General features: G+C 53.7%; 1 protein-coding gene and 1 long non-coding RNA gene across 4 annotated transcripts; one reads left to right on the top strand and one right to left on the bottom strand.

Moving 5' to 3' along the window:
• Nucleotides 1-515: 515 nt before the first annotated feature.
• On the bottom strand, nt 516-5,628 carry LOC132248534 (serine/arginine repetitive matrix protein 3-like). Of its 2 annotated transcripts, XR_009459755.1 has the most exons (3): nt 4,580-5,628; nt 3,791-3,968; nt 516-1,515 (listed from the first exon to the last, which is right to left on the bottom strand). XR_009459755.1 is itself a non-coding variant. In XM_059721643.1 (2 exons), exons 1-2 carry the CDS (start codon nt 5,516-5,518, stop codon nt 3,960-3,962), a joined length of 948 nt encoding a protein of 315 aa, XP_059577626.1. In that variant the 5' UTR covers nt 5,519-5,628; the 3' UTR covers nt 3,381-3,959. The 2 variants fall into 2 exon arrangements, 1 of the variants encoding a protein (XP_059577626.1); XM_059721643.1 differs by lacking the exon at nt 516-1,515 and having other exon boundaries at nt 3,381-3,968.
• Nucleotides 5,629-7,105: 1,477 nt separating this feature from the next.
• On the top strand, nt 7,106-12,969 carry LOC132248536 (uncharacterized). 2 transcript variants are annotated; one of them, XR_009459756.1, is made up of 3 exons: nt 7,106-7,763; nt 8,366-8,431; nt 12,796-12,969. It is a non-coding gene; the product is annotated as an uncharacterized LOC132248536 (long non-coding RNA). The 2 variants fall into 2 exon arrangements; XR_009459757.1 differs by lacking the exon at nt 12,796-12,969 and adding an exon at nt 8,819-9,031.
• Nucleotides 12,970-13,368: the final 399 nt, after the last annotated feature.

Here is a 13,368-nt window from a genome sequence, read left to right as displayed (position 1 = left end):
AAAAAAAAACCAAATAAAACAAATGGGTTTTTGTTTTAAAACCAAAGATTCCAACACACAATGTTTCAGTGAAGAGCTGATGTTTTTGGTATTCGATTAGAGCCAGCAGAGGCACTGTTATACCAGTAATCCCTAAGCCAGCGAGGGCAAGCACCGTCTGCCCGCTACAAGGGATCCTCCAGGCATGCTTTACACCCACCCATGCCTGCAGCTGTTGCCCCAGCTCAAGCCCCAGTTACTCCTCACACCCCTACTGCATCCTCAGACCGTGCAGCCCCCCTCCATCCCACCACGTGCCTTGCCCTATGCCTGCACCTCACAGCTTCCCCCCACCTGCCCATATAGGCGCCCTGCACCTTGCATCCCCCCAGCCCCACCTGGCACTCCCAACTCTCATCGCCACGGGATCTCTAGGCAACCCATGGTTGGCAGGGATCCCCATGCCTAGCCACGTGCATCCCCTCCCACACCCCCAAACAGCATGAACTCTCATACTGTTCCACCTAGGAAAGAAAACGTGCCACATTTTGATTTTGTTTTATTTTAACTGTTTTTTTTAATGTCATGCCATCCAAAGTACAGGTAGCACGTCTCCCCATCTGGTGGAGGGACTGGAAGTGGAGATAGAAGCAATGGAAAATGCTCCTGCCCCCATGCTGGTGGGGAGGGATATTACAGAGCTGGAGCATAAGCGAGCAGCGTGGGGAAACATCCTAGATCCCATCCGCATTGATGTAGTGACTCGCTGGCAGAGCAAGAAGGTGAGGAGGGGAGGTAGGGAAACCGCCCAGAGCCAAGTAACCTAGGTGGCTGTGGAGGCAAGAGGGGGATAAGGAAGAGACCCCCCGACTGCAGCAACCAGCTGGCTGCTGAGGGAACCAATGACCCTGGGGACAAGCTAAGTGACAGCCCCAGGGAGGAGCCCAGTCAGTCAGTGGCAGAGGAAGCCGAGGCTCTCAGGGAGGAATTAGAGAACATCCCAGTGAAGGAAGGGTCACCCCTTAGGGAAGCACTTGAACTCCCTGCTGATTGCCTAGCTGGGCAGGAGTTCAAACCCCAGTTTGGAGGAACTCTGACGGGTGGCCCAGGCGCAGAAACAGGTCACCCCAGATAAGAGGGAACAGGTGATCTGGGATAAGTGGGAACCAACGATGCGGCTAGGACCAGCCCTGACTGCATCATGAAGGACTTCCATGAACTGGGAGACAGCCTCAAGAAGACTGGGGCACAGTTTGTATTTTCTTCCATCCTTCCGGTTGGCAGCAGCCAGAGACGCCAGGGTGCCTGCATCAAAGAAGTCAACCGGCGGCTCCAGAGTCAGTGTCTTCAGAAGAGCTTCGGATTCTACAGCCATGACCAGCACTTGCAGGGAGGAGGCTTCCTGGGAGATGATGATCTTCATCTCTCCCCCAGAGGTAAGTACCTGTTCGCCCGCAGCTTGGCTGATCTCCTCCCAAGAGCTTTAAACTAGGCTTGACCGGGGTTGGGGAACCAGTGGTCAAAGAGAGCCCAGGGCTGGTAAATGACAAACAAGATGCCAGATCACACCAGGTAAGTATTAAGGGGTTGGTAAGCCATAAACAAGGCACCAGACCACACCAGGTAAGTAATAAAGGGAATATATGCCATCAAGGCACAGGGACACCAAGAGCCCCCTTTGGGGGATTAAAATGTCTTTATACAAATGCCAGGAGTATGGGGAACAAGCAGGAGGAGCTCGCACTCTTGCTTGCTAGCACCCAGTACGACCTAGTCGGACTAACCGAGACATGGTGGGATTCTACACACGACTGGGCGGTAGGCATTGAGGGGTATAGGTTGTATAGGCAAGTGGCCATCCTCTGGACACTCTCCAGATTCCCTGCGTCCCTCCTGAAGTGCGGCGCCCAAAACTGGACACAGTGCTCCAACTGTGGCCTGACCAGTTCTGCATAGACGGGGAGCATCACCTCCTCTGATCTATTAATCATGCACCTGCTAATGCACGACAAGGTGCGATTGGCCTTGTTGATGGCCTCGTTACACTGCCGGCTCATGTTCATCTTGGAGTCAATTATGACTCCAAGATCCCTCTCTGCCTCCGAGCTGCTGAGAAGGATACTCCCCAACCTATAGGTGTGCTGGGGGTTCCTCCTTCCCAGGTGGAGTACCTTAAATTTATCTTTATTAAATTGCATCCTATTTCTCTCTGCCCATTGATCCAACCTGTCCAGGTCAGCCTGAATCTGCTATCTGTGTTGGTCTAAAGACATGGGCAGACAAGGCTCTTTGGGTCAATGTTATATTTTTTATTAGGCCAGCTAACCCTGCCCCTGCCCTACTGACTCCCTCCCTCGATCTGCCCCCCAACACTCCTTCCCCCCACACCTACCAGCCAGATGCTGCTGTCCAAGCTGCCGGGCTGCAGAGCAGCAATCAGATCCCTATGACCCGCTTTGGCAGCTCAATAATCAGTCTTTGGTTTCAGCCCAAAAATATCTTTCAGTGCTGCCCTAATAAAAAGCATTCCCCTAAATCTACTGCCAATCATTAACACCAGGCTCCCACCCAGACCAGTACACACCCACCTGCACCAGTAAATCCCTCGGTTCATAAAACCAGCTGCACTTGAACCATCATTTCTCAGCCCTTCTGCGGGGTGGAAAAGAGCCCGCACCAATTAAACATACATTGAGTATGTGGTGACAATGGTTATGAGTAGGTACTTTCAGGGATCATTTCTGTAGTTGATGCCTAGAGAGGGGTATGTAACAGTGATTTATTAGTGGTGTAGCCTACACCCTTCGCTACTGGGTGTATTTAGATGAGGGTCCCTCATTATCTGGCCATGTCCTCAGCAAGTCTCGGCTACTGAATCCCTCCCGTCAGGAAACCTCTTTGGTGAACGGAGGCTTGCCCTGACTAAGGGGAGCAGCGCAGGCGTCTGCAGTGCGTGCCACGGTACACTGTTCTCACGCTGCTCGCCGTGGTTTCAAGTCATCACTGCTCAAATCCTGAACGGCTTCTGGTTGAGTTTTACCAAGCCAGGCATGCAAACACCTCCCATCTTGGGAAAAGAAAAGAAAAGAGAAACACTTGGCTGCCAGGGATAACCCGAGCAACTCCTCAGCTGAAGGATCTCTCACACAAAGGATCTGGAGGGACACTCTGCATTTCAGTATCGATCCAGGAAGAGGCGATTGCCATTTACATCAGCCTAACCTATCCACAAAGGACAAACCGGAGTACAGCGCAGGTTCATCCTACAAAACTGATCCATGTATTATCTGCAGATCCAGAGTCTTTACCTGCACCCGTCAGCCTGGCACATGAATGGCACGCATCCTCGCAGCTCACCCCCAGGCTCCCCGTACACGATTGCAGGTCTCCTTGACTCCATCTATCTCGACACATTTATTCTGGGAGGAACCTGACAGGCTTCAGTGTCCAGAAGTAGGCGGGGGAGAAAACCCCGGGTTTAGAAAAATCCACTTGAGGAAGAGAAGGGCAGGGACATTTGGACATGCATGGAAAGGGGCTGAGGAAAAAGGAGGTGCTGTCCTGCAAACAACTCAGGAACTATGAGATGTCAGATGAACAGTGAATAAGGGCGAATTACAGGCGTCGTTCCTCCGATGCACATCTAGGAAAGCAGGCAGGGACCTGCTCTCCAGCCCAGCCCAGGGGCACTGGATGCAACGACTCTGCAGTGCAGCTGGATTTTATGGTGCGATCGTGTGGTGGCTGTAAAGTCCAGGCAGGCAGGCCTACGAGAAGGGGCCTTAGCACCTGACCCCCCACAGTCTCTTACCTTCATGTGGCTGAGGAGGGGCTGGAGGAGTCCCCAGAGCACAGGACGCTCCGTCTCCATCCCTGCCTCCATCTGCCAGCTCTGTCACACCAGGGGATGCAGGAACTGCTGCAATCTCACATCCAAGCCCGAGAAGAGTCACCCGCAGCTCCCACCTCTCATGAAAATCTCAGCGACTCTAAAAGAATAAAATGAAATACAAATAAAAAGGCAACGTATGGGCAGCCAAGACAGTAACTGTGTTCCTGAGCTCTGCATGCACCTGTGCCAAAGAAAACTCATCTCAGTGGTACTAGTCAGTCCTGCTCCTCCCAGCAGCTCCCCAACCCCCCCCAAACGCCCTGAGATTTAAACCAGAGCTGCTCCTGCCCCGCGCCCCCTCCCCACCCGCCACCAAAATCTCCCGCGGGGCAGAACGGATCGTGCCCACGGGCAGGACCTGACCTGCTATTTCAGTTGACACCAACACAGTAAAACAGGAGGTAGAAAGAGAAGCAAAGCCCTGAACGCACCAGACCAGCGGGGAAGCCAAGCACGTGTGGGTGGGATGCCACAGCCCGAGGGTGCAGCGGGACCAGAGGTGCTGCCCGCACTGCCCCGGCCCAGCCCCGGGGATGCGCAGGACACGCGGGGACCTGCCTGGTGCGGGCAGCGCAGCTCCGCCACGGCCGCCTGCCCGCGCCCACCTCGTCCTGCCCGGCCCGGCCCGGCCCGGCTCGGGGGCACTGGGACTGGGACCCGGGCGGCGCATGGGTGGAGGGGGAGAGAGATAGATACAGATCTCGGTACCTTGTATACAGAGGCACCTATGTCTACTCCAATATAACAACACGGGGTCCGTGCCTGTCTGTCCCCACGTCCTGGAGCCGCGGGACAGGGGGACCGGGGCGTTTGCAGCCGGCCGGGCCGGGCCGGGCACTGCGGGAGGCGGCGGTCGCAGCCCCGCTTGGCCCGGCCCGGCCCGGCCCGGCCCGTGCGCTCCCCCCGCGGGGCCGGGCTCCCTCCCCTCTGCTGCCCGCCGGCTGCGGGGCTCGGAGCGGGGCAGCGCCGGGGCCGGGGCCGGGGCCGGGCAGGAGGCGGCCGGAGCAGAGGGGGAGCCCGGCCGCAGCCGCCCCGCCGCCCCCGGCCCTGCGCCGCCCGCGACCTGCCGGGCTCTTCCCGGCACCCCGGGGGCTCCGGGCCTCCGCCGGCCGCGCTGCCCAGGCTGCCCCGGGGGGTGGCGGGGGCCGCCCGCGCCGGACAAGGACCCCGGCCTGCGTGTGTGCGCGTGTGTGCATGCATATTCCCGCACGCGGGCACGAGGGTGTGCGTCTCTCCATTCTGTATGTGCATGTCAGTGTACATGTGTCTGTGCGTGCATGCATGTGCGTGTGTCTGCGTGCATGTGCGTGCATGTCTGTGCATATGTGCATGTGTGTTGATGTGTGTGCGTGTGCATGCATGTGCATTTGTGTGTGCATGTCTGTGTGCATTCATACATGCATGTGCCTGTGTGCATGTGCATGTCTGTATGTGCCTGCCTGCATGTGCATGTATGCTGTTTGTGCATGCGTGCATGTCCATGCATACATGCATGTGTGTGTGCATGCGCTCCTCTGCATGTGTGTGTGCCTGTCTGCACATGTGTCTGTGTTCATGGCAGAAGAGTATATTTGTGTCTGTGTCCATGTGCAGAGAGTGAGTGCCTACAGTGCGCTCCTGTCTGCATGTGTGCATGAGTGCATGCATCTGTGTTCATGGCATGGAGAGCGTGTTAATGTGTCCTCATGCAGAGTGAGTATAGAGCACACCTGTCTCTGCGTGCGTGCGTGCATGTGTATGTGTCTGTATTCATGGCAGGGAAAATATGTGTGTGTCTGCGTGCCCATGTGCAGAGAGATGGTGCGTCATGAAGGACACGTGCCCACGGCGGTGACGGGAGCACGACGGTGGCGGCGGGAGAGTGACGGTGCTAAGCGGGAGCTCCCGCAGGCGGCACTGGTGCTGTCAGCGGTCGGAGGGTGGGGGGTGGTGGCGAGCACTGACCAGGGGGCAGCAACCACCCAGAGACCTTGCCAGCAATGTCGGCGGTGCGTTTTTGTAGGGGGTGCAATGCCACGCTCAGGGGGGGCATGTGTACATGCGTGCATCCCTACACATTGCCCCTGTGGTAAGTAGAGTCACACAAGGAAAAATGGTCACAAACTGACAGAGAGCAGATTTAGGCTAGGTATCAGGGAAAACTCCTTCAGAGTAAGGGTGGCCAAAATTTGGAGTGGGCTCCCAAGGGAGGCGGTGCTCTCTCCCACCTCGGGGGTCTTTAAGAGAGGGCTGGATAGGCACCTGGCTGGGGGCATCTGGCCCAGCGCTCCTTCCTGCCCAAGCAGGGGGTCGGACTCGATGATCTGTTGAGGTCCCTTCCCACCCTAGCATCTGTGAATCTGTGAATCCGTGCTTAAAGTATACCATTTTGTCAGCCTTCAGACCTAGGAGACTTCACATTTTGTCATGAGAGCACGCTACCAACATCCAAGGTGGTTAGCACGTGGGCACTGCTTTATAGTTATTTTTTTTAATGTTTGCATGAACTGATCTCCCCAAGCTCACAAAATGACTTTTTAGTCTTCTAGTTCACCTCCCTTTCCCAAACAAGGCCACGGAGCCACTATAACAAATGTATCTTGTATTTCACTCTTAGTGACAAAAGGGATTTATCTAATCTTCTTATGCCGCTGCTTCTGTCCCTGGAGTAGCACACCAAGAGAGAATCGAATCACCAACTATGGGACTGGAAGAGACGTCGGGGCCGTCTAGTCACCCCCTGCTCAAGGCAGGAGCACGCCCTACAAACCCGTCCAGCCAAGCATCAACCCTGCTCGTACGCATTGGCAAGCATGGAGATTGCACAACTCTCCGGGTAGCCCATTTCCGTGTTCCAAAAAACCTAAAAAAAATCACCCTCATATAGAGCGAAAGGTCTTATATCGAACCAAAATATCCCCTGCTGCAATACTTGATTTACTCTGAGTCTGTTGCTGTGGCTGAAGAAAACAGGGCACGTCTCCATCCTCTCCATGGCCACCTCTCAGGGATTTGAAGACATCGAGCTCTCGAGGACTAATCTCACAACACAGTCGTTCAACCAAGATACGTCCATCTTCCAGTCCGTTCATCCCAAACGAAAGAGATAGCGCCATTATCGTTAAGGAAGCAGGCAGGAAAGGTAACATGAGGATGGCAGAGAAGGAGCATTACCTCAAGGCGCAGTAAGCACATGATATCCATGAAAGAGCCTCTTCAGCCGCAGCTCTGGTAAAAGGGCTGTTTGTCCAAAGGCAGAAGAGGGAGATCCAGGGCACAGATCTGGTTAAACATTTCGCCCTCCAGAAAGGGAAAGGGCTTGAAGGGAAACTGAGGGAAGTTACCCATGAAAGCGGTGCAATGCTGAGAGACTGGGAGGATCCACAGCGTCAAAGGGCCGACAGTAGGCAGCAAGTAATACAGTGTATTTCCCCCAGCTCAGAGCTGGGAGCCAGCGGGAGCCCCCCGGCCTACAGAAATAGAGGTTACGTCACCGCAGGGAACACGTGTGAGATAGACCTGGGCCGTATGTTCTTGTGCACACACAATAAATGGTGTTCGTTAGGAGCTGTTGTTGGAGTCCCTTTCCTCATCCGCTGTCACAGTGCCCTGGAGGGAAACCCTTGCAGGGTCCAGTCCTGGTTGGAGTCCCTCCTTGTGAGTACCATCAGGTCGTGTGCAAGCCAAGCCCTGTCTCACACCCGGTGGCTGATGCAGCGGTGCGGCCGGACACGGCCGAGACGTGCAGGTGGGCAGACCCGGAGAACGTGACACGCATCACAATGGCCCCTTCTAGAACCGGCTCGTCGCCGTGCGGCTCTTGGAGACGCACACAGCAGGTCAACTGCTCCCGACCCGACACTGGTTGTTGTCAGGTCACACCCGTGTCCTTGCGATCACCCTGACCGCAAGGGTAAGTGTGGGCAAATGAGGGGGGTGTTTGCACCCACACTTGGGGAGTCCTAGGGTGGGTGACTTGTGGCTGGGGGTATTGTCACTTTTATGCTTTCGTTTCTTTCCTAAACATGACTTCAGTCCGCTCCAGTAGCAAGCCAAGGACTGAAGACTAGGTGTGCTTGCCTGCCATGGGGGGAGGCGGGGGGAGTGCTTGGAGCGATGGTGTTTGGCGGGGCAGGCATGGTGAGGGATGCAGCGGACGGGGCAGTGAGGATGCGGATGGTTGCTTTAGGGTTTCCATATTTCCAGGTCCAAAATGCAGAACACCTGTCACATGGCGGAGGGGGGACGGGGGGATATGACAGTGTGAGGGCAGGGACATGCCAGTGCCCTGTCACTGCCCATGCTGTTGCCCCTCAGTGCCAAGCCACAGCCCCGCCAGCCCTGCTGCTGCCCCTCACTCCCAACCCACTGACCCCAGCCCTGCCAGTGCCCCTCACCCCCAAACTGCAGTACCCTGCCCCCCGGGCCATGATGCTGCCCCTCACTCCAGACATCAAGTAACTGGGAATTACTGGTTGTGGTTTCATCTTGCTCTTCCTTCTTTCTTTCATACAGCTACAGAAAACTGGAGAGCTTCTTATCCCAGGATACAACCATGGGATCCTTTGGAGACACAGGAAGGTAAATCAAATAAAGATGTCAATTCTCACTGTTATACGCTCTTTTTGCCTCACCTAATTTGAGAGATTCAGGTGTTACTTGAAGAATGCAGTGCTCAGCAGATCTTCACAATGCGTGGTAAGGAAATGAGTAGTGCGTGTGATCAAACACTCCTGTCGCTGTCGACAGCAGCACGTGATGTTAAATGTGATAATGCCATCTCCGTGTAACGACTCTGTTTTCATGGCGAGGGGAAGGGCAGGGAGCCGCACTGGAAAGAAGATGGCCCAGCCAGGTGTCTGTGCATAGCGGTGGAGGGAGCTCTGGAGCAGGGCCAGAAAAGGTCCCCCGAGGCCCGCAGACGACAATGAAGCCTTTCTTCATTTTCATTTCCCCTCTTTATTCTAGGGAAGGAGAAGATGCTATTGAGGCTAACTTGGCCCTGGTTGAGCACTGAGGAAAAGGGCTGAGGGCTCAACCCAACAAGAACAGTTTTTCTGTTGGCTTTCTTGGTAATTGAACTGACCCCTAAATTCTGCTTCCATTTTCATTGGTTGCCGTCCATTGACTCTGGGGGATTTACATAAGCAAAACCTGATTATTAAAGTGTTTTGTGTTGGATGATAGCCTTCAAGGGTCTTCCTTAGGGTCTTCTACTCCTTTAATGCCTTAGTAGTCCTATCGATGCACTGTTTCTTTTACAATTTTCCTGCTTTAATCTATTTTAAAAATGTATTTTTATGTGTTTAATTGGGTGTCCAGGCTGGAATAAACTCCCCGCAGTGGTGGTTCATAGCTTCATAGATGTAGGGTGGGAAGCGACCCGAGCAGATCATCGAGTCGGACCCCCTGCCCTGGGCAGGAATGAATACTGGGCTCATATGAGTCCTGGTACGTTGAAACTCATGTGACCCAGCTGGGTAGTTATCCAGGCTCCTTGGAAAGACCCCCAAGGTAGGAGCCAGCACCACTTCCCTTGGCAGCTGGTTCCAGATCCTGGCCGCCCTGACTGTGACCCTGAGGGGTGCAGTCACCTCCCTTGGAAATCTTCAGGAGGAGACGGGAATGTCACCGCGCCGCGGTCGCTTGACCCCCTGTGTCTTGTCCTGCCTGGTGCAGGGGTGGACCCGAGGATCGACAAGGTCCTTGCAGGCCTGACAGTGCATGAATCGACGAACAGTTTGCTCCCCACATAACATCCTGGTCTCCCCTTCTCACGCTGGACTTCAGGCTCTGTGGGCTTCTTTTGGATTTCAATTTCCATTTTCTAAATGAGTTGATGCAAACAGTCTCCTAAAACTTGCTATTTAATATCATAACACTTTTCTTTCATGCCTTCCTGCTTCCTTTTTTTGTTAAGAGGTCTGGCTCTGTGGCAGTGTGCTCGTGGTCCGTGTCTCCATTATGGCATGCTTTTGAAATTAAAGTAAGGATATACATTTATTTAATTTTAACTTTAGGATCTTCCCCATTTTTGTTTACACAATTCCTCTTTCTAAAACACACGACCACGGCACTAAGTTGAAATATTCTTCTTTATGAATCCTGTGGTATTAATACCATTGGACTAACTCTGGGTGTCCGTCTTTCTACTGCCTGCTGGAGCGTGATGATGTCCAGGCTCTGGCAGACTCGGTTCATATAGTTTGCTCCAACATGCTGCATTTCCAGCGTGTCAGAGCAGGCTCCCTGCCCGTGTATAGGAGCTCATAGTGACTCACTGAAATAATAGAAAAGTTTTTGCATTTTGCTTTTAGTAATGCATGCTTTCAGCAGTATTGTGCTCACCTTCTGTATCCATTTCTTCAGTTTTCATTTTAAGGGTTTTTGTCTTAAGAATGATACATTTCATCTATCAGTTATCAAAATTAGACTATATGCCATTAAGAGGAAAACAGTATTCATTCATGAGATGCTGCAGGAGATTTTCAATCGAAGACAGAAACATACTGTGTCCTAGGCAGGCATTTCTAATTCGTCATCCTCTCAGTGTTGCCTAGGCGCAAAGCTCTACTTCATAAATCCTGGGGGAATCTCACATCTTCCAGCAGTTTGGATGAGAGGTTTTTTCATGGACTCCTCCCCTCCAGGTTGCTGTGGCACAGGCTGCTTCCCTCCCGTCCATGTTACCCCCTTATGGTAATTCAGACCATTGCTCACATGAGAAAAGATGATCAGGACAGCGGTTACTAGAACTTCATTTCCCCGCAATGCAAGAAGTGTTTTGTCCTGCCTACAATGGAAATGCAAAACACGGAAATCTTCACCACTGTTTAGTCTTCCTGAAACTTAATTCAACATATCTCAGCTCAGAGGACACAGAGTAAAGTAGATGAAATGAAGTTAATAATCCTCGCATTTTCTTTTTAACTTCTCCCTCTCCCATTGACATGGATCTTCTCCCACCCTGGCTGCAACACTTGTGGTTCCCCTGTCACTTGTTGTGCACATAATTCAGCACTAGTCCTTCACTCCTGGAGAGACTGTCCCATCATTTCAGACCTGTCCCCTGGATAACGTCTTTCCATCGTTCCCCCTCGTTCTTCTCCCCCAGGCCCTAGCTATCAGGTGTGCTACGTGTCTGTGTATCTGCCGGGGGTGGCCGAAGGTCAGTGGTATGTCCAGTCTGTATTTTGGGAAGCACTGCAGTCTTTCAGGATGAATGACGATGCATGGATATAAAAGCAGGGCACAGTCATTAGGAGTGTGTCTCCACATGCAGGGGCATGCGGTTGCCACAGCAAAAATAGAGGCGACATAAATTTCTTTTATGCTGCGGTGCAAGCCCTTGCACATGGGATTGGTGCAGGGCAAGCTGTCTTGGGTGGGGGTGGGAGGCTGGAGCCAGCACCTGTGCTGGCCCCAGCAACTTGACTTGGGGCCTCCCAGGGCAGCAGTGGCAGCAATCCTGCTGCTTGGAGCCTGCCCAGGTGCCAGAGCATAGCTCTGTCCAGCCAGGCTCTGTTTCTGGCAGCACACGTAGGTGCCATGTGCACTGTGCCACCTTTGATTTCTTTTGTTTTTTGACACCAGGAGCTCCCAGTGTCAAATTTGGGCACCACACTATAAATCTGCAGCATGGCAAAGGAGTGCATGTGTGCCACATGTGGTCTATGGGGTCTGAAACGGGTTTGAAGTACCACAAACTGTATGTGCACACTCATCGGGACACGATTTATGTGTGCAAAGAAGTGGCACAATGCATGTTGATTTATTTTTCTGTTTTTGTCTCTCTGATTTATTTTTGTTTTCTTTTGAAAGGTATAGATGTGCTTAGCACCCAGAGAGTGGTGGTAGCCGGGTCGTTCTTGGCCCGGATGGAGGTGGGCAGTGGGGTCTTGTGGGGTTTGGTCCTTGAACTGGTGTCATGTAATATTTTCATCAGCGATTTGGACGAGGGTATGGAAAGCACCCTCTGCAAGTTCGCAGATGATACTAAGTTATGGGGAAAAATTAATACACTGGAGGGCAGGTAGCAGATACAGGCTGACCTGGACAGGTTGGATCAATGGGCGGAACAAAATAGGTTTGAGTTCAACAAAGATAAATGCAGGGTACTGCACCGAGGCAGGAGGAATCCCCAGCACACCGCCAGGTTGGGGCATGACCTCCTCAGTGGCTCAGAGGCTGAGAGGGATCTTGGAGTCACAGTTGACTCCAAGATGAACACGAGCTAGCAGTGTAACGAGGCCATCAACAAAGCCAATTGCGCCTTGTCGTGTATTAGCAGATGCACGAGCAACAGATCGAGGGAGGTGATGCTCCCGCTCGATGCAGCACTGGTCAGGCTGCAGCTGGAGTACCGTGTCCAGTTTTGGGTGCCGTACTTCAGGAGGGACACGGAGAATCTGGAGAGGGTCCAGAGGAGGGCCAGTCGCATAATTAGTGGTCTCTGTGAAAGACCCTGTGAGGGGATGTTGAGAGATCTGGATTTCTTCAGTCTTTACAAGAGACGGCTGAGGGGCAGCCTTGAAGCCGCCTATAACTTCATCAGAGAGGATCCAGGGAATTGGTGATGCGCTGTTTACCAGAGCACCCCAGAGAGTAACTCAGAATAATGGGTGCAAACTAGCGGAGAGTAGATTCAGGTTTGACATTAGGAAGGCATTTTTTACAGTAAGGGTGGCCAGAATCTGGAACTGGCTTCCAAGAGAGGTGGTGCTTTCACCCAACTTGGAGGTCTTCAAGAGGAGGCTAGATAGGCACCTGGCTGGGGTCCTCTGACCTCGGCCCTCTTTCCTGCTGGGGCAGGAGGTCGGACACGATGATCCTTCGTGGCCCCTTCCGACTCGACAGTCTATGAATCTTAACACCTAATCATCTTGGCTCCTTACACTACTGGAAGTAATAACTTCCAATTAACCAGGTTTTGAACTCCTCAACAGGGCAGAGCAGGAGGAGGGCTATGGGTGCAGCTGCATCCCTCTGCCTTCTTTCCTCCAGCGCCGCCGCACCCGAGAGCCGAGGCCCCGAGCAGGCAGCCAGGAAGGGCGGGAGCAGCTATTTGACAGCGGAGACTGGAGGACCTTGCAGGCTCAATGGAGGCAGCAGCTGCAGCTGCAGGTAAGTCTGTGGAGGAAGGGGACAGGGCCGTGGGTGGGGGGCAGATGGAGACCCCAGTAGGGCTCTGGGGATGGGGGATAGCAGCCACTCCAAAATTCACCATAGCCCCCCGACCCCCCACCCAGCACCACTGCCACGCTCCCCGAGCACAGCGCGACTCAACGCCCCGCCAGGAAGAGCCCAGCATGGTCCCCGGCCACAGCCCATAGCAGCAGAAGCGGCACCCCCTGACTTGCACCCCCAGCTGTGCAGCACCTGCCCCAGCCCCAGCCCCAGCCCCACTCCCTGTCTCCCCACCCATGGAGCGGGGCAGATTGCGGCCCCACTCACCCCTGGGCCGGGCTCTTCCCAGTTGGGCTGTGCTGCACTTGGGTCTTGTGAATCACGTACAGGCA

The sequence above is a fragment of the Alligator mississippiensis genome, chromosome 1, assembly GCF_030867095.1.
Source record: "Alligator mississippiensis isolate rAllMis1 chromosome 1, rAllMis1, whole genome shotgun sequence".
In the NCBI taxonomy this organism is placed as follows: Eukaryota; Metazoa; Chordata; order Crocodylia; family Alligatoridae; genus Alligator; species Alligator mississippiensis.
The sequence above is the reverse complement of the archived record's forward strand: the minus strand, read 5'-3'. Positions and strand labels throughout refer to the sequence as shown.